This window comes from Diceros bicornis, chromosome 5 (assembly GCF_020826845.1).
Source record: "Diceros bicornis minor isolate mBicDic1 chromosome 5, mDicBic1.mat.cur, whole genome shotgun sequence".
NCBI classification, from domain to species: domain Eukaryota; kingdom Metazoa; phylum Chordata; class Mammalia; order Perissodactyla; family Rhinocerotidae; genus Diceros; species Diceros bicornis.
The window spans coordinates 16425930-16446837 of record NC_080744.1 but is presented as its reverse complement, the minus strand read 5'-3'; the positions used below and the strand labels follow the sequence as shown (position 1 = coordinate 16446837).

The following is a 20908-nucleotide window of genomic DNA, read 5'->3' as shown; positions in this document are numbered from 1 at the left end:
AAATGAATTTAAAAGTCTGTGACGATTTTTCTTTAGCCCCACTCATTGCCAGGCACTGCTTCAAAGCCTTACAATCATTATCTCTAATTCTTACAACCCGGAAGTTAGATGACATTATTTCTGTTTTATGTTTCCTAAAGCACTGAGAGCTCATTTCATAAGACCAGACTATGTTAACTCCATGTCCTACCAGGCACAAATGATATCAACATTTTGTTGTGTTTCCCTACACTTTTCTTTCTCTACGTACTGGGACTGTTCATTTACATAGCTATATTTTATCCTAGATACAATTTTGAATCTTCGTTTTTTGGCTTGTAACATGTTCTACGTATTTTTCACGTGATTTCATCATCTTCATTTTAATGGCTATATAATATCTTAGCAAGTTTTTAGGAGGTCCTTAAACAAAGAAATATTTACTCATAAAACTCTTTCCATTCTTGGGGCTGGCCCGGTGGCGTAGCGGTTAAATTCGCGTGCTCCCCTTCAGTGGTCCAGGGTTCGCGGGTTTGGATCCTGGACGCGGACCCATGCATCACTTATCAAGCCATACTGTGGCAGCGTCCCATATAAAGTAGAGGAGGATGGGTACGGATGTTAGCACAGGGCCAATCTTCCTCAGCAAAAAGAGGAGGATTGACAACGGATGTTAGCTCAGGGCTGATCTTCCTCACAAAAAAAAGGAAAAAAAATCTTTCCCTTGTTGGCACACATGGCATTTGGAAGGTATGTTTTATATTTTGAGGACCATCTGACCATCCTGTATGGGTGGCGTTGGAGAGAGGAGAAGAGAAGCCGCCAGGCTCTGAACAGAGGATCATGGCTTTCTTCCCCACCAAGAGCCCGTCTGGGAAACGTGGGACGGTGCTGGGCACGGCTCAGTGTGGAGCCTGGGCAGAGATGGCCTGAGGCAGGTAACAGATGACTTTCCAAGCCTCTGCCTTTCTGTCTGAACACACATTCTTCCTCCTGCCCTTGCGAAAAAGCAAGTTTTCATTTTCTTAGGGTAGTAAAAATCTTTTGTGTGAAGAAGTGTCATCAAGTGCCTTATTCATCAGCATATATACCATCTCTTTAAAATGACAGTGGGAGTAAAAGTTCATCAGTTCAATATGTCTTTCACATTTGGAGACTCCTGACTAATAACCTCTGGTATTTATCATCAGAACAGCCAAAGAACTAAATTCTGGCACACGCTGCTCTCACGCACTGAGAAAAACTTAAAAAGACAGAAGATTTTCTCCAGTTTTCCTTCTTCCATTCATTTAGAAGAAAAAGCATACCTTTTTTTAATTAAAAAAAAATGAGCATGCAAAAACATCTGGCCTGTATTATCATAGCAGCCTCCTAAATGGCCCCCTTGTCTCCAGTCTGCCCTTTTAAAATCAACTCTACACAACAGCCAGAAAGATCTTTCTAGAACACAGAATGGCACCAGTCGCTCTCCCATGTTGTTGACATCCTCCTCCATGACGCTTTCACGGTTCTTGGAGTTAGGTACCACATGTAGCCACAGCTCCCACCTCCCCTGCTTGCACCCTGTTCCAGCCACACCAAGCTGCTCGTGACTCCCCTCTTTCTGCTACAGTAAAGGGTATCTCCAGGCCCACATACAAATCAGTCCTTTCTCCACAAATTCCCTGCCAGGCTCTGCCGAACCTGGCTCCCAGCTCTGGCTCCCACAGCGTCTATCCAGCACTTATCACACTCCTACGAAATAGAGCCCATAGTCTTGTTTTTACTTGGCCAGCAAGATAATTTAATTTTTTAAAAAATAAGTCTCATTGGGAAGGGCATATCACTGTTCAGTTTGCTTAAGGCCTCGTCACTCTCTATTATACTCCAAAACCTAATTACACATTTATTCTATGCTGGGCCACATAAGGCTACTTGCTTTCTTATCTCTTTTACCCAATAGACTATAAGATGCACGTGCCAGGATTGTAAATTGTTAACTTTTGCATCTATAGGTCTGGGAGAGACTGCTCAGTAAATATCTATTGTATTAATTTATGCTTTTAAAATAACTAAAATTAGGTCGGGAAAGACTCTTAACTCTTTTTGACCTCTCTGTTCACAAACATAAAACTCATGGGCCCTAATGGACCTTGCAGACACTAGCAGTATTCCATGGGGATGATTCAAAATCTACGTTCGTGATATGATGCTGGTAAGACTGAGCCACTTTGGACCTTTAACCCTCTGAATGTGATTTTGGTCTTTCTCGCTATTTCCTGTACTGGAGATCCGTATCTATTCTCATGATCCCTCATGAGTAATCATTCTTCACATTTGTCATAGTTTTGTCCAGCAAGGCTTATATATCCTTGGTTTCATTTTATATCCACATGACTGCCACACTCCCATCAAATGAGGCTCTTCAGAAATTTGAATGGAATAGGGTTAGATGTAGTATTTTAACTGCTTTGTAAGGTCCTATCATGATCAAAGTTCAGTCAGTGTGCTTACCCAAATTTGGACCCTGCCAAGGAGTAAGGCACCCAGATCTGTATATGCTGGTAAGGCTAGAAGTTGCAGTAATGGAAGCCCCCACTGGTCAACCTCTGATGTGTCATCTTTTTGATAATCTAGTTCTTTGTCTCAGTCACTGTATTTTCCATTTCCTTAGTTATTCTCTTCTAGATCTTCAGTTACAAGCTGCTTTAGAGACACTAAAAAAGATCTGGTGTCCCACAGGACCCAGATGACTCATATTTATGGAATTCCACATAATCAGTGACATAGGACTGTGGTACCTGCCTATGGCAGTGTTGTTGCCATAAATTAAATCTCCAGAGAAAGTCTGCGTTTTCAGGGGGTGCTATGGAAGTTGCAGAGGGACTATATACCATAAGGCACTGCTGAGGAGACGTGTTAGTAGCACAAGAATGGAAATGTGTCGAAGTGTCATGTTCAAGAAAAAAGAATAAAGAAAATAAAATCCTTTCATCTAAGCTTCCATAGGGAAGAGGTGGGGGCAGATGGGGAGAGCTTATTACGTAATCCGTTAGCAGCCAGAAATTTCATTGACAATTTTGTTAACGTGCCTTCTCGGCTGCCTTCTCAGAGGCCCATTGTGAATTCCTTAGTTGATATTATTAATGGTTAATGGGTGAACCTGAAAATCAAGCAATACTGTACCATTTGGGTAATGGTTATACTAAATAGTTCTTTTCTATGGCATCAAGCTTATCAGCTTATCTTTTTCCTAATAATGAATACCTCATCTTCTCCAATTTCCTAATCAAATGCTTCCCTATCATTTTGAGATAGAACCAGACCCAGCTGCATCTATTCTATACTCTTGGCTTCAATTATGTGAAATTATCCCACCTACTCACAGGCTCTTGGTTTTCTTTGGCTCTGAGACGTAGGCCTGATGCACCTCTTTGGGAGCTCCTGATTACCAACCTTTCAGCACGAGTCTGTTGTAAGTAAACAGAAAATCAAAGGGCGCGTTAGGCTAAATTTACAGTTATGAGGAAATCTCTAGAACAGATTTCTTCCTAAATTTTGGCACTCGGGTTTATCTCAAGTGCTTTTTTTTTTCTGTCCCTTCTCCCTGAAACACACACGTACATCATTTTGCATGGCATTGTTGTAGAGTTGAGGATTCCACTGCAGTGGCAAAAAGTAAATGTAGCCATGTTTTTGCTATAAAATAATAAATATTTAGCTTTTCATAGATATTATATTGTTTGGCTTGACTGGAAGCATCAGGATTCCCATACTTTGCCATACTTTATTTTATTCAACCAAATACCTGTAGCTGAAAGAGGACAATACAAGAAATAGTGAACAACCCTTGGGGAAACCTAATATTGTCTCTTTCTCTCATATTTAGCTGAAAATTGACTGTTTTTTATGCCTCTAGTTGGATGAAATGATTCATCATTTTGGAGTCAATTTTTTTAGTCAAAATTCTTATCTTTATACTTCAAGGCCTGGTCTGTCTGTCCCTATCTCCTTCATTTCTAGCTTCCTTTGATTGTTTTGCTGGTTCTTCTGAATTTTTAAAAGATCCCTTTTCTCAGCTAAGAAGAGGAGAGCCCAGGCTCACCACTGAACATCCAAGATGACTAAGGCTGCATTTCCTTCTCCTAGTGACATGTGTAGGTCTCCTTTGATGCTAGAGGACATGCTTATACCCCCTAAATCACTATTACCTGGCCCAGTGTATGGAATAGGCATTATACATGGTTTCTAAATGAATGAATAGATGAGTGAATGAATACCTGATTTCACAATTTATGGTTGTTGAACCTTTTTTATCCAAATTACATTCCAACTGGGACTGTCTCATCTCAAACTTGTGTCAAATATTCTTAATATTAAATTCAGTGCAGTGCATGCAGCTATTGCTCAGTGAGTGCTTAGTGAGAGCAAAATATCTTGTAAATTTTGGAGACCTATCACGGAGAAGCCAAAATTTGGCACACAATATTTACAAATCTATGCCGGTTTCAGTTAGTCAACTCAAGGAATGGATTTTCACCCTGAAAACTGACCATTGATTCAACAGATTGGTTACTATGATTACTCACCATTGGACCTCCTGTGGTTGGAGTGCCTTATAATATTCCAGAGATGGAAAAGTCTTTGGAGAACCATTTATATTTCTTGAAATATTTAAATGGAAACCTTCCCCTTCAGAGAGTGCTATTGATCCAGTTCCACAGATATCCACTATTCCTGCAAACATTTATCGAACACCTTGTATGTGACGTGTATGGGAGATAAATGTGAAACTGTCAATTCTTTCAAATTGTTTATAATTTGGTAGCCAAGCTTGGAAATAAAGCAGAACACAGTATGATAAATTCTATAATAGAAGCAGATATAAAGAGCAAAGAGAGGGAGTAATTAACTCCACGTAAGGCATTGGGGAAGGCTTCCTGAAAGAAATGGCTCTGAGTTGGAATCCGGCCATGACAGCAGTTTTTATCTTTTGGATGACTATCATGAGTGAAAATGCCCCTCATTCATAAAGCAGTGTCACATTGTAAGGAATAAACTTTTCAAAATCAAAGATTTAGAAAGCATTTGACTCAAAACAGCACCCAAATCCACCTCAATATTGTATGGTTTGTGAGATATCTGAGAAACAGAGCTGAATCAAGCCCTACTATATTAATGGGTTTATATATATGCACATAAGGCTAATATAATTTATACTGCCAATTTTTTATGGTTTCATAAATATAGCTATCACTAACATTTTTAAAAAGTGAAGAAAAGAGCTCATATGTGCTGGTAGAAATTCAGTGTATTTTATAGAACACTGCTACTCTTGATATAGCCTGCGGGATATGACTTTTCATAAAAACCTAATGAATTTCTAGATTTATCAGCTGTTTCCAAACAGATGCACTCTGCTAATCTAATGGAAACATTTTCAGCCCAGATCCCAAATATCAATAGCTTTTAGTATTGCAAGTTAGTTTGTCTATTGGGTAAATTGGACTGTGTGGTTCTTGATAAAAAGTAGTAAGTAGTTTTGTATGGATGTTTTGTGTTTAACTGCCTTGCCAGAGTTTGATGCTCATATTTTTCCTTGCAGAGTTTTAAGTTGAATGTAGACAGTCATTGTGCTCTCAAGGAAGCGGTGGAGGAGGAAGGGTACCAACTTCTCGAGCTTATTGCATCTCACAAAGCAGGTAAATCCTCCTGAAATATTGCAAGTCTTTACGTCTCCAGACTATTAAGAATGAAGAAGCATTGCTGTAAATTACTGCATATATTCACTTCCTTATGTATTATTAATATTTACATTATCAGATTGACCTTCAAGATTTATAAATGTTTCATATACTGCATACAATGCTGTGATACTTATAAGATGAAATACTGCCTCCAAATGGTCTGTTCATTTTATTTTGGGCTTGCTGTTCGCCTGAGTTTCAATTGAAATCACATTCCTGAAAACTTCACATTGACATGCTTTTTGATGGAGGTGCTCTGGAAATAACATTAAGATAATGCATGAGAATTGTGCATATCGTTATAATGCATATGCATTAGGGTACTTATAGATATCATTACAGATATAAGGCATGCGTCTAGCGATATCTGATTTTTTCCCTGCCAATTCACGCACGTGAACATTTTGCATGTTCTTTGCTGGTCATCGCGTTAGTAGAGTTTTGGCCTTAAACCAATTCTTACCCCAGTATTAATGTATTTATGAAGAGTAGATTATAAATAAAAAATAGTTTTGTCATTTGGTTATACTTATCCTGGTAGTTAAAGACAAGAAGACAGGAGGAATTACAATTTGGCTCTTGCTTTGAGGTTACCGCAGCTAAATAAGAAAAGAGCAGCCTTAATCGGATGTGCTAATGCTAAAGACTGCTGTCTTAATTCTGACCCATTTACAGTATTTCTCATCGAATTAACTTTACCGATTTCCATACATCTTTCTGATCATTATGAAGTCTTCACACAGATACACACAGGGCCTTTTATTTGGAAAGTGAAGCTATACTGTTAATAATTTTTATATATCGTAATTTTTCTTCCACATGCGTGTTTTTAAGTCAATATACTGAATCTAAGTCAATTCCAAACCATTCCTCTGTGTGGCTGTCCCATTTTTGTGGCCTTATGCCTCTTGTCAAGTCAAAAATTCCCAGTATCTCTCCTGAGTGACAAAAGCTAATATGGCGGGTGATGGTAATAGTAGTTTAAAACTGTGTTTATTGTTTGAAATATCCATCTGATTTACTAAATAAACAATAATGGTGGGTAAAAATGCAGTGGAGGCGGTAACTTGTGCCTTCCCCTCCTTTTGGAGAAGGACTGAAGGACATGCTGCGGATGATTGCCAGTCAATGGAAGGAGCTGCAGAGACAAATCAAACGGCAACACAGCTGGATTCTCAAGGCTCTGGATACCATCAAAGCCGAGATTCTGGCTACTGATGTGTCTGTGGAGGATGAGGAAGGCACTGGAAGCCCCAAGGTAAGTGGCTTGAAGTTTGCCTTATTTCCTCTTATTTCTGTCTTCTTTTGAACTAGGCACCACTGAAGTTTTCTTTCCACCCCTAAGGCTTTTCGTTTCTGCTGGGTAAACTTTATATATCTCTCTCTATATATGGATAGATATATATACAAAATGAAATGGCTCAGTTGAAAACAATAAAAAAAGCCTACAACTTTCAAGATTTCCAAGTAGAGGTCTTTTTGTGAGAAGTGGCAGGGTAGGAGGGGGAACAGTAGTTTGGGGGTAGGAGAAGGGGGACATAAAACATTTAGTAAACAAAACATAAAGCATCTTTAACATGAATAATCAGAATGGTTTTAAATTGTTTTGTTGCAACTATAAATCACTATAATCAGTGCAATCACTCAGCTCTGACATCCATTAGCCGCTTGGTTACAGCAAATTAACAAAGAAGAGAGAAAGTGATTCATTATCTCATTCCTGTTAATGACTATCAGATGCATTGCCTAATTAGGGGATGGTCATTGTAGTGGGAAGAAGGTCATATGCTTTGCTACAAATCTTTTTGCCCTGAGTGTAAATTCTCCATAATGGTGCATGCACCGAATACAACAAGTACTTTAAAAATGAGTATTGACATGTTTTGGGTATCCATTTTAGATTTACAAAATAACCCATAAAGCATATGCAATTAAACTTTAAACGAGGCACCTTTTAATACAATGCACCACTGTTCTAAAAGTATCTTTGGACTCACGATGTGGAAAATAATTTTATTAATTTGATATTTTCATGTCATCTCTCTCTTCCTCTGTATTTGTTTTTTTGTGAAAGTAAATGCAGAAAACTTGTCTCGTAATAGACTCAGCTTCGAAACATATTGCAATACGGGGAAACAGATTTAAGAGTTCATGGTTTCTATTCCTGGCATGGACAGAGTAATTAAATCATCATCAAGTCACATTTCTTCAGCATCCATGTGGACTGGCATTGTGCTAAATGTATACAGAACAGGTTAAACAAACCTTTTGCCCTTAGACTCACATTTTTAAGTGCAGGCAGAGAAGAAACCCCACCTGCCCTGCAGTGGTGAGACCATGCAGCCCGTGAAAAGCACAGACAATTTATAGCTTTGGAACCTCAAACAACAAGCTTTACCTTATTTGTTGGAAACAAGATGGAATGATGAACTCAGTTCCACTTAAAGAAGGCTCCACGGAGGAGGTCACATTTCAGGAAATACTTGAAGGAAGGACGAGAGGTGGCTTGGCACATGAGCACATATTTTAGGAAGTGACGTGATGAGGGGATCAAAGCTGGAACTAATCTTAGGAATGGAGCGTGTATTCAGCAGACTCTCAGGGCAGAAGTGGAGCTCTTTTAAGCAGCAGACTGCGGGAGAAGTCGATCGGGCTAATGCTTTGGCTAGGGCCGGGGGCAGAAGTGATAAGAAAAGTCACAACTGAAAACACTGTTGTGTTTTATTTATTTAACAACAATATACTGAGTGCTTACTTTTTAACAGCTATCCTGTATTGGATGCATTCTACATGCCAGACACTGTTCTACAGGACTACTGTATATTTTCTCATTTAATTCTCATAACAAACCTATAAGGTAGTCCTATTCTAATCCTCACTGGAGAAAATGGAGGCACAGAGAAGTTAAGTATCTTGCCTCGGGTCACACAGGTACTAAGTAGCAGAGCTAGGATTTGAACCTGAGCCCTTTGGGCCCAGAGCCCGTTTTCATCACCACCTGGAACACTACCTCTCACTGGCACTGCGCAGGGCAGCGTACGGTGATGAACAATTAGCCTCAGTACCTGTCTCGTGGAGCTTGTGGTGAAGTGGGGAGACAGAGCTAAATCCAATAATCAAACCTTTATAGACTGTCATGTGCTGTGAAAGAGAAGAAAAGGGAGCAATGAGAGGCTGGGCTGGGAGAAGTGATGGAGATCAGGGCGTCAAGGAGGGCTTCTTGGAGGAAGTGACCTTCTCTGAGCAGGCCAGTGAAGTTAGAGAGGAAGGGAGGAGTGTGCAAGGGAAGCCGAGTGGCCTTTGACCAGCAGAGGGGAGGGTTTGGGAGTGAGCGGGGAAACATCATCATTGATTTGCAGCATAAAGACCTGTTCTTGGCTGTGGTGTGGAGCATGGGCCGGTGGGGTGGGGGGGAGTGGGGATGAGGGTGGGGAGGTGCCGAAGTGAAAGTGAAACTGCAGAGGTGGTGCGGTCACCTCAACTAATGAAAGACCTAGCCCCAAAATGAGGAGCTCTCTTCACCAAGGCCAATTTGAATTTGAAACTTTTAAATCAACTCATTTTGTAAGGAGGTCTTGAAATGGAATCAAGAAGATAATGAGGAGAAAGTCTTATCAAAGGAGAGGCAGTGTCAGTATTTCTCAAAAAGCGGACCGCCTGCCCGGTCCCCATCTCAGATGGAGCAGAACCCCCCGAGGCGGCCCAGCATCTGCATTCCACCAGCCCCAGAAAGCCGAGTTCATAGGCTCTAAGAAGGCCCTCCTTTGCCTGCAGGGCCACTCGATCCTCACACAACAGGAAAGAATGTCTGTCACCTTGTTACTTATAGTAGCACATAATTGGTATCAACCGAAATGTTTACAACAGGGACCATTTAATTAAATTATGCTACATCTTATCCTAATGAAAGGTCACATAGCCATTAAAAATAATGTTTTAGAAGAGAATTTTAAAACATTGGAAGAGACCAATAGTATGCAATTGCATATTTTAAACATCTTTGAATTTTCCAAATCTCTTTTCCAATAAGAGTAAGAATTATGTTAATCTGAAAAATAAAGAATAGATGTAAAATGCAAGAATTAAAAAGTCATTTAAAAGGTAAAAGAGATGACAATGATCTGAGGGGACTTGAGATATGAATTTAAATATTAGGAGGAAAAATAAACACATCTGATTCTTAATGATTTGGGTGCCTCACTTCTAAACAAAAAACAACAAAAACCTCTCGTTTGAATCATCCCCAAAGTGAAAATGTCTTCCTTGAGTCACGTGAGTTTACAAGGAATAACATAAGTGTTTTTCTTGTTAGCAGTATGTTTATTCCAAAGCATTTCATGTCACTCTCTGCACACACTGTAGTGCATCTGAAAGCAGCCGGGAGGGGGGGCTTCTGCAGGTATCTACAGATGCGGAATAAACCGGGGCTGCTGAGAGTTTATGACTGTGACATGGCAGAGCCAGCAAGCCCTCTACCTTCCAACTAGTTCTCTCTTCCCCAGTCTGGGCTGGATTTTCTCTGGACAAATGAACTCATCCATAGCCAAGGGTGAAAGTGAAATCAATTTAAGACAAAGAAAATATATTTTTAAATTTATGCTTAGGAAATGATGGACAAATCATCATGATCATTCTTTCTATTTGTTTGATGTTTATGAACCACCTTCCTTAGTCCCTTGGGCAAACATAAAGAATAAGGAAAGGCTCAGACTCTGAGGTCAGACTGCCTGAGTTCAACTCTGACACTTACTAGCTATGTGTCCTTGGGAAAATTACTTAACTTCTCTGTGCCTCGTGGTCCTCATTTATAAAATGGAGGCAATGCTAATATCCACCTCAAAGGGCTGTGATGCAGATTAAAGAGTTGACGGATCTAAAATGCTCAGAACAGTGCCTGGCCCATAGTAAGTCCTAGATAAGGGTAAATATACCCTTCATATTCTAGTGGAGGAGCCAACAAATAATTATAATAGAGTCTGATAAATGCTCTAATAGAGATAGGTATAAAGTTCTATGAGTACACAGAGGAAAATAACAAACCCTACTGGGGGGTATCAAGGAACAATTTACAGGGGAGATGATGTTTTAGATGGCCAGGGAGTGGGGGGTGGATTTTTGCTAGAGTGAAAATAATGGGCAGAGAGAAGAGCATGTGCAGAGACCCAGAGGTGTAAAAAGGTGTGGCACGGCCAGAACACGCTATCTGGTGGACGATGAGTAGGCCAGCTTGCCACGGTCTGCACCAAGGCTCACAATGTGACAGTGACCTTTAATGATCAATGATTTGAACAATAATTCCTCATGTGTCTCTAATTGGCACTGTCCAAGCCAGAGAAAGTTCCCTCTACAGAATATACCTAATATGTACTGTTTAAACAGAAATTTTTCTTTCCATATTGCACTAAATAGAGCAAGTTTAAATAGGTTACCCGGAAGTTCTCCAGGACTAAAAGCTGGATTAGACTTGTTAACTGTCATGTCAGAACTCTTTCCATAATGTGACCTTGCGTAGGTCATGTACAAACTGTGCCACGAAATTCATCTCCAAGCACAGCAGTTATGATCATCTATTTCATCTTAGACCCAAAAGAGGAACTAAAATTAAATCATAATAAAAAATAACTCCAGAATTCATCTTAAGTTTACTTCAGAAGCTTCTGGGAACTTGAGAAGCATAATAGAAAATCTAAGGAATATATCTGGGGGGTATTTTTCTTTTTTACCTTGTTTGAGAGACTGCAGAAAAGGACTTGGTCTTAGAAATCTTGTAAAGAAGGAGGATAGGAGGAAATTCAAAGACTCTGGGAAACTTCTCCCCCAGGACTCTGCAGCATACCTTATTTGTTGTATTTCATTTTTTTAAAAAGTGTTTTCCCAGGACTGTGAGATCTTTTACACATAGAAATAGAGAACAGAATTCACCAATTCTAGAAATAGAGCTTCAGCACTCACATCCAAGAATTGAAAATATGCTTGTAATTATATATTTTGTTTCAAGATAGATTGATGAAAGTTTATCACCTTAAACTAGGCTTTCAGTATGTTAAATTTTTGAGTGGTGTATAGCCGGGGGGATTTCAAAACACAGTGAATATCTAACGCCTAACAAAGGCTACATTCTTTTTTTGACCTTTCAAGGCAAAAAACAAAAATCCTGAAAGCAAGACAGCATTCTTAAATTTTGCACATTGCCTCCTTTAAAACGTTCTTATCCTCTCTTTCTTTACTGTTCGCATATTGAGCGTGCCATCATTACAGATGTCTTAGAATCAAGGCCAGGATTTTCCCACGACATCTCAAACTTCGCATCACTGAAAGAACACAACAATGGTTCCTTTATCCTCTTTAAAGAAACAGATACATTTCCAAAACAAAGAATATTTGAAGATTTTATTGTGAATTCAGAAACCTTCACAGCTATTAGGAGGGTGACCTAGCCTGGATTCCAACCAACGTGTTCATCTCCTTAGTGAAAGGAGACGGAAGCTTAGCTGCTTTGAACTCTAGGGTTGTGCTTATTTCATCTCCCTTCTTTGAGGTTCTCAGATTGAAGTCGTCATCCCTTTGGAAATGGATATCAGACTATGAAGGTCATCAATGTTATCTGTTCAACAATAGCACGAGAGCAAGCTTAAGGACATTTCTTAAATATGTTTGCTCAGCCCTACAAATGACAGTTTCAGATATTGGCTGCAAAGGGACGTATGTGTGGCCTCTGACTCAGGTTGTTGCCAACCATCTGGCCGTTCTTTAGATGTCAAGAGAAGGCGAGTCTAATATTAACACATATTTTTTGTTTGTTTACCACACACCCAATTCTTAACCCAGTGTTTATGCTAATGAGTTATGGCTAACTTTCTTTCACTGAAGGGAAAGAAAGAAGCCTATGTGGGGAGCAACTTTATATGATATTTTCTCTGTGTTCTGTAGTGCCTTTTGGGTAAGAGTGCAGCTGGATATTATTATCCTGGAACAGAATTTGATCTTGATTCTTCCAAAGCATTGGTGAGACAAAGCGTTGTCTCTGCGTTCTTTTATTTTCTGGCTCAAAAGCTTATGTAGTTAGCATGTTCTTTAATATAGGATCTTCAGAAACAGCATTAAGGTAATGAAGGGGAATTGCATTTGTATGTTGTTAGTCCTGCATACACTGACACTTACATATTTAAAGAATGACTTGAGATACTTTCTTCTTCATGCAAAAAAGAGCACAGATATATGTTGTCAAAAGGAACCAGGACTGATATAGTAAGATTAAATTGTGCCTAAAGTAGTAACAGGAAAGACAACAGGCAAAGGCCTGGCCACTATTTATTGAGTGCTGACGGAGAGCTCTGCCCAGTGCTGGGCCAGACATGAGGGAAGACATGCTTTTCTGCTCAGTGGTCTTATCGTCTCAGTGTAAGCACACAGTGTAACATCTTGTCTAATGTAGATTGGGCTATCTTAGATCTAGAATAATAGATCACCTAAGATTCAGATCATCTTAATTAGGATGTTGGCAGATTGAAATGGAATGAGGTTCTTGATGCAAGCAAATGAGTAGTAAACGCGTTACCAATTCTACCCCTTCTGTGCAGAATTCTTCCTAAGAGCCAGCATTCGAGCCCGTTCCTTTCCTGCTGCACTATATAAATAGTCTTGATATGCGATACCTGGGGAGAGCACTTCTTCTACTGTGGAGAGAGCTTTCTTCTACTGTGGATTCTTCAGTAGTCCTTTTTTTGTTATCAGAAGGGCAACTTTTCCTCAAAAGTCTTTTTGAAAGACAGAAACAAAAGTGAGTTATTTCTTTGAAGATCAGTTGTGGTTACTAAATTTGTGATAGAGTCGAATAAAAGGTAGTTCCTCTAATCTCTTTGAGGCACTTACATTTGCATGTTATCAGATGCATGGGTGGATCCAAGATGAGGAATTTTTTTTTAATAGTCTGCCGCTCTAACGAGGCGACTGAGAAAATGATGGAGATGATAAAAATGTACACTAGGTCAAAAGACAGCTAATGGTCAACCTTATCATGGTCTATATGATGCATGAGACCATAGCTTGTCTTGATTTTTCACACTATACTTCCATTGCTGGTGGCCTTGAGGGTGGAAACATATGGCTCAGTAAGAATCTGGGAGTGAAATTCTTTGGCATCACTAATCAACACAGGGAAAGTCTATTTTTCTTTCCTAGTTAGTCAAAGAGTACCTCATCCCTGTATCTGTAATACCTAGAATCGCAAAGAAGTATGTTACTGGATACAAAGTTAGATTCTATGGAAAACAGCCCTCTTTTATGAGCAGAACTTGCATTTTCTAACTCCCCTTGATCTATTTTAAAGATAATACATGGTAAACACAATAGAGGGACTTTATGACATATAGTTGAGGTCAACATTTTTTTAAAAAATCTATAAATATTTAAACACAAAACGGAAGGCAAGATACAGAATTGCTCCTAAAAGACACTTTAAAATTAAAGTAAATTCTTTGAAAGTGTGAAACAATTACCTCAGTGTGTGATTTACACTCTTTCCCGGAATGTGTTTTTTCTGGCAGGGGAGCCGGCTGAGCCAGGGAGAGCCCTGCTAAAGGGATTACTTTGCTCTGGCTCTCGTGTTTATTGAGTCACCTAGGACTTCTTATGAAACAGCAGCTTTCAAATGTACGCACACCTGCACTTGGCACCCTGAATACTCCAAAAGCTGGTGAATTGTTCTCACACCCAGAGTTTCTCTCCCATCCAGTGAGGTCAAAAAGCATTGAGATGTCCACTTTCTGCTCTTTCCTTCTCCTCGGAAATCAGTTGGAATATAGCCATTTATGTGGTTCCGATGCTGAGAGAGAGATGGAGATATTTTTTCAATGTATTGTAGTGCTCTTTGCCACCAGGACTCAGAACATTCCCAGTCTTACCTCCCACTGTGCCTAAATGAAGGTTAATGTTTCTCAGGAAACAGTAAGCAGATTGGAGGTCCTGCTGGGCCGGAGCACAGGGACCCATCTCACTGCGGCTTCCAGGCCATTTTGCATCGGTTGGGGCGGTGGCTTCTCGTCTTTGTACTTAGTTGACCTGCAGAGGCCAAAACTGTGGAGTGTTGCCCCCTGCAGGGCTAAGCCAGGCCTTGGATCTTGCTGAGTGAGACAGGCAAGAGGAAAAAAAGGAAGCCTAAAGCAAGAGACTCAGACAAAGGAAAAGAGAGAAGGAAGGAAAAGAGAGAGAAAGAGGAGGAGAAAGATAAAAGACGGAAGTGTTGGCCCTCTGCAGCTGACTGCCCAAGTCTGTTTCAGGGACAGTAGCGCTTTCGCGTCTCTCTCGCCTTCTCTCGTTTACTCTCTCCTTTCTCTAGCTCTGGAAATTAAAGCCAGAAAAAGTTCTTTTTACCTTTGACATCTTAGATATTTTTGTATAACCACTCTGGGTGTGTGTGTGTGTTTATAACATACTCTACTGATGGGGTCAGCATTTAGCGCAAGCTGACCGTGGTCTAGGTTCCTGTCAAGCCTTTCGCCTGGATTGTCTCATTCATTCTTCCCAACAGTACTAGCAGTTGTAACTCCTGTTATCATTTTCACTTTACTGGTGGAAAAACTTAGGCTCCAAACACATATCAGATACTCAGACTTATTCAGAGTCTTTTTAAAAAGCTTGTGTGACAGGTTAAAGGCCAAACTCCTTACTCTGTCATTTTGACTCCACCTGCTTAATAAAGAATCATGTCACTTTTCATTTCACAAATGTTCTAGTTAATTTACCTTCTTTCAAATATATTTTTGCCTTTCTTTTCTCTTTGCTTTTGCCCAGGGCTTTTCCCATTCTATCTATAGATAGATATAAGAGATATAAGAAGATATAAGAGATAATGCTCTTATCCATTCGTAAAATTGATAAATGTTGAATATGTAACTACACTGTGATGTCGTAGCTCTGGACAGGGCACCGTACCTCTCTTTGCTCACTGCCCAGCATGGAGACAGATATGCGCATATGCAATTCTAAATTAAGGCAGACAGTATGATAAATACTATAGTAAAGCACATAGACAGAAATTACAGGAGGGGGCATTATTTCAATTTAACAGGGTCTGGGAAGGCTCTCACCCCCCCCTAAAGGTGGATTTTTGTGGGAATCTCTAATATTCTGATAAATTGTTAGGAGGAAGATATTAGAGGGAGAACATTCTAGGCAGTGGAAACAACATAGTCAAAAGCATGGAAAAGGGAAAATATGAGGGTCATCTAGAGAATGGTGAACAGTGAATAGCTTGGTAATTTGGAGCATAGAGTGTCTATGTGTTTAGGGGAAGGGATGAGGACCTAGTGGAGAGTAAAACCTGAAAAGCTTTCAGCTACATACTGGAAAGCTTTGAGTAACAGCTGAAGAGTTTATGTTTTACTAGTGCGCTATGAGTGTTTTTAATGATTGGATTTAGCCATAGAAAGTGGATGGCAAAAGTAGGGTGAGAGAGGAAGGACTGACAATGAATTAGGAAACTGGTACGCAACTAAAGGCAGCTGAAGTAAAGCAGTGCCTATGATAAAATAAAGAAAAAGTAGAAGTGATATTATGGAAGAAGAACTATTAGGATTTGGTTATCTAGGCAATGGAAGACTGAGGGAAGAGTTAATGATGACTTAAAGGAATTGAGCACGAGCAGTTAGGAGAACGGTGTTACCGTTAGCTGAGCTTGAACACATTTTGGTAAGGAGCAGTTTTGAAAGCAAAGTACAGTGACCTTGATGTCCAATTAATAAGAATATCTAGGTGTATAACCTGGGCATAGATATTTTTGTAACTTCTGCAGGTGATTCCAAAGTGCAGGAAAATTTGAAAACAGTGATTTAGGAAGAGGAGAAGCCTGAAAATCATCTGTGTGATTATGTGCAATACTCAGTTGAAAATGCAAGGCTGAGGCTTGGAGTAGGGGTCAATGCTAAGGATATAGGTTTAGCAGTCCAAATAGAAATAGCAGCTGTAGCCTTGGAAGTTGATATTGACAAGAAAGGCCTATTGTGTGAGAACCAAGGAGAGGTATGATGGAATCTTGAGGAATGTCTAGAGTAACTGAGAGCAGCATGCCATATTAAAACTGGGGATTAAATGAGAATCTAGGGGCTGGCCCCGTGGCATAGTGGTTAAGTGCGCGCGCTCTGCTGCTGGCGGCCCGGGTTCAAATCCCGGGCGTGCACTGCTGCACCGCTTGTTGGGCCATGCTGAGGCGGCGTCCCACATAAAGTGGAGGAAGATCGTCATAGATGTTAGCTCAGGGCCTGTCTTCCTCAGCAAGAGGAGGAGGATTGGCATGGATGTTAGCTCAGGGCTGATCTTCCTCACACACACAAAAAATAATAAAATAAATGAGAATTGACATGCTCAACAGTGAAACTCTCAGGCCCTGCCTCCCAGGATACTGGCAGCCAGGGGATAGTAGGGATGTAGGGGATAGTAGGGATGTAGGTCACAGGAACTTTTCATGAGATAGTGGTGACCTTAGCATGTTTATAGGCTAAAGAATAGGACTAGTTAAAAAGGGACTAGTTAAAAAAGTTGATAAAAGAAGATCATTTCTAGAAGGACAAGAAAGAAGGTGAATTGGCACAATGATTCAGATGAGAGAGAGGAAGTGAACCAGGTGGAGCTGTGAGTTCCAGGAGGGGAGGATACTGCTTATGAGATAGGAGAGAAAGAAGGAATGTTGGGTGGAAAGCAACGGTAAAGAGGGAAGGAAGCCAAAGGGTTTAGAATGAAGGCAGATTCAATGTGAGTAGTCAGTGGGGCAATTATTTGAATAGAGGGTGGGTTGAGGGATGAGGAGAGACTGGAGAACAAGAGTGGGTTCAAATCCCACCCTCTCAACAGCGATTTCCTACAATTTTCCAGTCCTAAGTGATTGCTAACCCTTCTAAACTGTACTGCATTTACAATTTGTACCGCACATTTGGTGATTAATCACAGACGGCCTTGTGACACCATTTCCATTGTTGTCTTGAACTTCCATTTATATCTTTTATAGTTAACTTTTCAGGTGATTACAGTCCATGACTGCAAACTCCTTAGGGCGGCAACGACACCCTAGACTTCTTTGTTTTACCCGCTTAAAACATTATTTGAGCTAAAAATATACTTTAATTTTAATTAGTTGATATATAATATTAGTATTAAAGCTAAAGCTAGAACTCCACTTTATCTTCTCACCTTTCATGATACTTTATCTTCGCTGTGTCAATAATGGCACAGTCCTATCTTACCGTCTGCTCTTCCTTTCTACAGTTCTCTCTTACTTTCTACAATTTGCCTCTTGCTTTTTATTGTAAACAAAACAATTTTTAAAAGAGCCATTTCACCTATTTCTCCAAAAGAACTAGTAATTTATACCATAAAAAAGAAAAAAATGTGATTTTATTATTATGTTTGTACTTCCTTGAGTCAGGTCAGTTGGTTAATTGTTTTAATAGGTTGTTAGATTTTTTTTTTGTCTTTATTTAGATAGACTTGCTGAAAGTGTATACTCTGAGTTGCTTCTTTGAAAGACTAAAAGCACCTATTGTGACTTAGCAGCTGACCAGCACACTGGCTGATGAAATTTGTAGTCTTTGCTCTAAAGCTCTCTAACAAGATTAGGTGAGATTAAACCTGAGAAAGTAAAGGTCTCTGAATTGACATAAACTCAAAGGGCAGAACTGGATCATTCCACCGTTTGAATCTCTAACGAAGTCTAATCTCTGACGTATTATATTTGGTGTACTATAACCTGTGTACATACACATCCTTCTAGTAAATGATGAATGAGGTTTAGTGAACATAATATAGTTTATACTCTTCTAGACCTTTGTAGGAAATATAGGGTTGAAGAGCTCTGCTCTGTAAAATGACCTAGATCACTTCTCTGGAACAGATTCTCCATAAAACATACACTCATGCATTTTTCCAAACCCGTTTGGTCAAATTTATTTCCCTGCTGTCATTTGTTTGAAGCCTCTTCTTGCTGTCATTAGATAGATGGTGGGCAATACTGAATTTCACTGGACAGTTCCATCTGGCTAAAAAACCAATAATTTCTGATGGAAATTTTTGGTCCAGTTGTGAGACCAGAAAGAAATTAGTAGAGTTTCATCGACATATTTGAACTTCAGTACTTATCTGAACCTTCTGATGTTCATCCGTAATTTGAGGGCTATGAATTTTGAATTATGTGGAGTTTTGAAAAACTCCTCTTTGTTTCAGCTCTTTTCTCCTTTTCAGCCTCTCATGCCCAAAGCTTTTATTTCTTCCCTAGCTAAAAGTAAACTAATAACCACGTGATATAAACTCATGATTCTGATACTAAGCAGGCTCAATAGTATCAATAATATTGACTGTTGTAGGATGATGCCAACCAGCTTGATGTGTTGGAATTTTTCCCATTATCAAGACTGTGGAGGGTTCTGGAAGCTGGCCTGTTCTACATGTAGCAATTGCTTTACACCGACCCCCTTTTTTGATCACACATTGTTTCTCCTCTTCACAAACTCTTCTAAGAATTACGTATTTCTAAAATGTCAGCGTTCTGGGGCCTACTACCCGTTCTTATTAATGAAGTCCTTGTGTCACGATGTTTTTTTCTTTCAAGTAAATTAGATTAATATGACTCAACAGAAAACAAAATGTATTTTTCAAAATTATGAATAAATAGTAGTGCTATTAATTTTTGTTGTATTTTAGAATGAAATTAAATCATCTCATTTCCTAATAAGTGAGAACTTTGTAACAATTACTGTTAATCAGTAATTGAAAATTTCCCCCCTTTTTTGGTTGAAGGCTAAGAATTATTAACCCTATAATATAAGACAAAGAGAACAGTGATGACAACAAAGATATCACGGGATAAAGGTAAATTTGATGTTCTGAGTGTTTTTCTTCCTTTGTAGTTACTTTTGTATTTTATCCAATTGTGTAGTAGTTTTTGGTTGTATTCCTGCCTCAGACCTTTAACAAATAGCATCTTCTATTGTTATCTGCAGATTTTTTTTTAGTCTCAATGGTACCCAGAAAGCTTAACGACTATGCTCCATTGGCTAATACATGAAAGGGAAATCAAGTAAAAGAGTCTGAACATAGAATCTCTTTGGCTATCCTGCATTTTAAGCAGACATGGTCTCACAACAGCTTCTTTCAGTGAATACCTTGAAATAGAAACTCTTGTGTGTACTTTTCCTAGGCAATCAATAGTTCTCTTTCTTCCCATAAATGGTAAAATTGGATATTAGGAAGTATAGGCATACTTCTCCTCATAAGGGGAAATGGGTTGGGGACGTTGCACTAATGATATAATCATCAACAGCAGCATCAAACAACGGTTATTAAGCTTAATTTGCAAGCATGTGGACTGCATAACTGATAGCCATTTTCCTCCTCCTCTTTCCTGATAGAATAACCTATTTTGTCCGCATACCCACCTTCCTCTCTACTAGGTGAGGTGGACCCTATTGCCCAGCCCAGGCAGTGAATCACAGTTAGTCCACCAGACAACCATGAGGGCCCTCCTTGCCGTGTAAATGATTGGTTTAGGCGTGGCCAATTGATGCACTTCTAACCAGTGAGATATGAAGAGAAGTCTCTGCAGGGCTTTGGGAAAGGTTTTCTTTCTTACAGAAAGAGACAAACAAGAATAGAGAGTTTGCTTTCAAATTCTGTATGCTTTCACAAGGATGTGAAGCTAAACTGCTCTAGCCATTTTGTCACTATGAATAGAGCTAGGTTGAGGACAAAGCTTATATGCCAAGGATGAAAGAAGGGAAAGGTGGATTCTTTATATCACTGAACAGCTGAATTAACTAACCCTGGAGCTATCTTACCTTCAGCATTTTTAATAATTTCCCTCTGTTAGACTTATTCTATTAGTGGAGTTGGAATTTTCTGTTACATGCATCCTAACCAACAAATTCACTGTTTTATTGAATTATTATAGACTACTGAGTATTATACAATTGGAATCTTTCTCTACCTGTTACCTCTCAAAAAACTTTCTTTTACTTTTTTCCCCCACTGCTAAACTGTCATCTTTTTTTTTTAATCTCTTACCTCTCAACTCATTGCTACATGGTGCCTTTGGCCACAGTCACTCTATTGAAATATCCTCATCAATGTTCACTTGTGACTTCTCGGTTACCAAATCAAGCAGTCTCGGAGGCTCAGCTCTCTAATCTATAAATAAAACATCTGATCCTGATTGGTGG

General features: G+C 39.4%; 1 protein-coding gene across 2 annotated transcripts in view; it reads left to right on the top strand.

Annotated features, from left to right (window-relative positions):
* The window catches only part of AKAP6 (A-kinase anchoring protein 6), a 438207-nt gene that overhangs the window by 236804 nt on the left and 180495 nt on the right, over positions 1-20908 (top strand). For both annotated transcript variants that reach the window (XM_058540747.1, XM_058540748.1), the window contains 2 exons: positions 5564-5660; positions 6800-6963. In XM_058540747.1, the coding sequence (XP_058396730.1) occupies positions 5564-5660; positions 6800-6963 (261 nt within the window). The remainder of the gene's footprint in view (positions 1-5563; positions 5661-6799; positions 6964-20908) is intronic.